Source organism: Myotis brandtii, unplaced genomic scaffold (assembly GCF_000412655.1).
Source record: "Myotis brandtii unplaced genomic scaffold, ASM41265v1 scaffold1120, whole genome shotgun sequence".
NCBI lineage: Eukaryota > Metazoa > Chordata > Mammalia > Chiroptera > Vespertilionidae > Myotis > Myotis brandtii.
In genome coordinates, this window is record NW_005353839.1 from 825,889 (window position 1) to 829,063 (window position 3,175).

Genomic DNA, 3,175 nt, shown 5'->3' on the forward strand with positions numbered 1-3,175 from the left:
GGAGGCAGCTACCTCAGCCCGGCTCCAGGAGACACCAGCAGCTGGGCCAGTGGCCCAGAGAGGTGGCCCCGGAGGGAGCATGTAGTGACAGTCAGCAAGAGGTGAGGGCAGTCCCTGCCCATCCCTGCCCCGTCATCTCGGACTGTCTCCCCAGCCCTCTCCTGACACCTCCTGCCTTCTCTGCTCCGCTCCCACTGTGGCCTGAATTCGGGAAGTTCAGGTTCAGGCTTTTCTGGCCACCCTCCATCCCCCACCCACCCACGCCAGACATTTGTCTCTTTTTACAGGAGGGACACATCTGTGGACGAGAACTATGAATGGGACTCGGAATTCCCGGGGGACGTGGAATTGCTGGAGACCCTGTACCTGGGCTTGGCTGGCCCTCGACCCGGACCTGAAGCTGAGCCAGAGCTAGGTGTGTGAGCCTCCAGAAAGGCAGGTGCTCCTGGCCTTGCTGTTCCACCACCCACAGCCTTAGGACCCAACCTGTTCCCGGTTGCCCCCTGGGGTCATGGGACCTGCCGGCCCTGGGGAGCTTCATGGTGCCAGTGAACCTCAAGACTCTTTCCTCTCCTCGTTCTGCCCTCCGCTGGCAGGTGCCAAGACTCCAGAGGTGGGCTGCCCCCTGAGCGCCGCCCCGGCTCCCGGCCCCGAGGCCCGCTGTGCTGCCCTGCGGGAGGAATTCCTGGCCTTCCGCCGCCGCAGAGATGCCGCTAGGACCTGGCTCCCTGCCTATCGACAGCCAGTCCCCCATCCTGAACAGGCCACTCTGCTGTGAACACCCTCACGTGAGGCAGCGTGAAGGCACAGGGACCCTGTGAAGGAGGCCCCAACCAGACCTAGCTCCGCCTGGGCAACTGCCCCTGCCCCTTGGAGGCCCAGGCACAGACCCTGATGGTGGGCTGGGGTGGGCGTGGTGTGGGATGGATGTGCTGAGCCTGGGCACTAGGGCGGGGTCCTAGGTCTGCTGGAGGGTGTGTGTGTGTGTGTGTGTGTGTGTGTGTGTGTGTGTGTTTGTGGTGTGGGTGAGGTTTTATACAGGTGAATAAAGAAAGTCTGGAAAATGTTTCTATGTTGTCTGACTTTGAATCTGAGAGGGAGGGGGGGGATCTCGAACCCTTAAAAGGCGGGCATTCTTCCTAAATGAATGGAGGAGCATTCAACATCCATTCAAAAAGCATGTATTGAGCGCCTACTGAAGTCAGCGACCAGAGACCAGCCACCAAGCTAGATGCTGAGAAAATACAGAGTTCACTAAGTCAAGCCCTCCCCTTGGGGGTTCTTTCCAGTCGGCAGACGGGAGAAATAGCTGCAGCATGATGCGATCAGTTCCGTGATAAGGCAATGCCTTAGTTATTGTGGTAGCACAAAGGAAGGAGTCAGCAGGGAACGCTTACAGCCTGTGCTGGGACCAACGCTTCATGTGGGGGATCCTCGGAGCTTTCCGAGTGGGAACAAAGATAGCGAACAGCCGAGCACTCTGACGTGTAGGCACTGCTCTCCAAGCCGTACTTGTAGCAGTTCATTCTCTAGGTGGGGAGGTAGTACTATTAGACCAGGGAACTGAAATGAAGAGGGCGTGGGGGGGAGAGCAGGTGAGGATGAGTCAAGGGCCCAAAAGCACCCCAGGCAGAGGGGACGGCCTGAGTGAAGGCACGTTGACTGGCTTCTAGGGAATGGCCCGAGGCCCTGGAATGTAGGACTGAGTAGGACTGTGGAAGAGAGAACAGAAAGGTGGAAGGACAATGGTGGGTGTCCTTGAAAACCAGGTGAAACTGGCTTCTACCATACGCGGATATAAGGGGGGACTCTGCCTGAAAGGGGGGAGCACGCCTTTAGCCCCCACACTGCCCTCCTCCACTCGCAGGAGCACTGATAGCCTCCTCCACTGGGGAGGCGGTGGAGGGGGGAGCAGTCAGGTCTGAACCCTGGGTCCCAGCGCTGATTGATCACACGCGTTGGGCACCACAAGCAATGACCTCACTGAGTTTTCCTGCCTCGGCTTGAAGTAGGTGCGGGTGCTGTCCTGGCCTGCCAGCCCCAGTCCTGTCACACCCTAGTCAGTTGGGGGGAGGTGCGTTTTCCTGGGCCTCCGTTTACCTAACCACCCTTTTTAATACCTATATGTTTATATCAGAGAAGAAGGGAGAGGGCTAGAGAGATAGAAACATCAATGATGAGAGAGAGTCATTGATCAGCTGCCTCCTGCACATCTCACACTGGGGATCGAGCCTGCAACCTGGGCATGTGCCCTGATTGGGAATCCAACCGTGACTTCCTGGTTCATGGGTTGATGCTCAACCACTGAGCCATGCCACCTAACCTAACCACCCTTTTTATTCTTTATTGATTTCAGAGAGGAAGAGAGAGGTAGAAACATCAATGATGAGAGAGAATCACTGATCGGCAGCCTCCTGCATGCCCCCAACTGGGGATTGAGCCCACAACCCGGACATGTGCCCTTGACTGGAATCGAACCCGGGACCCTTCAGTCCGCAGGCTGACGCTCTGTCCACTAAGCCAAACCGGTAGGTCAGGACCTAACCACCCTTTTCAAACCAAGAGGATTTTCCCCACATAAACTGGCCGAAGTCTTGAAAGTCCCCACTGGGGCACGCCTCTCCTGGCTCTAGGGTTGGGTAGAGGTGGTCCTGGGTGAAGGCCACTGCCGCTGCCCTAGGAGGCCCTGACCCCCCAGATCCTGTAACCAAGGTCCCATCCACAGCCCTTCCCTTCTAACCTCGGTCAAGGCTCCCGCTACGGCGCCTTTAAACCCTCCCAGTCCTCGCCCCGCCCCGGGTCCGCCCCGTCCGAGGCGGGAGCCGCTGAAAACCCCCAGCCCAACCGCTGCGATCCATTCGCCCTGCAGCCCCGTCCGCAGTGCGCACTCTCTTGCCCGCCCGACGGTAAGGAGGGTTTTTTAATGGCGTGTGTGTCGTGTGTCGGGGGCGGGGGGTGGGGGGGTGCTCTCGCGAGAAGCTCCCTCGGCGACCAGCTGCACTGAGGTTGGGGACCGACCAGAGGCTGGGAGGCCAGGTCCGATGGCCGCGTCGCCCCGCGCTGTCAGGGTCTGCCCCAGCCCTGGCGGCATTGCTGGGCCATGAGGTCAGGCCTGTTGCGGTGCACAGACGGGGCATCGGCCCTGAGCAGGGACCTGGGGTCTGCACCCCGCGCG

The 3,175-nt window shown here is 59.5% G+C and overlaps 2 protein-coding genes across 2 annotated transcripts in view; both read left to right on the forward strand.

Moving 5' to 3' along the window:
* Positions 1–1,068, forward strand: part of IGSF9 (immunoglobulin superfamily, member 9) — a 29,188-nt gene extending 28,120 nt beyond the window's left edge. Inside the window, exons 21-23 of the mRNA XM_014547596.1 lie at positions 5–101; positions 288–415; positions 597–1,068. Coding sequence (XP_014403082.1) covers positions 5–101; positions 288–415; positions 597–778 — 407 coding nt within the window. The 3' untranslated portion in view covers positions 779–1,068. The remainder of the gene's footprint in view (positions 1–4; positions 102–287; positions 416–596) is intronic.
* Positions 1,069–2,856: 1,788 nt separating this feature from the next.
* TAGLN2 (transgelin 2) overlaps positions 2,857–3,175 on the forward strand; it is an 8,299-nt gene continuing 7,980 nt past the window's right edge. The window contains exon 1 of the mRNA XM_014547607.1: positions 2,857–2,892. The gene's annotated coding sequence lies outside the window, so the exon portion shown is untranslated. The remainder of the gene's footprint in view (positions 2,893–3,175) is intronic.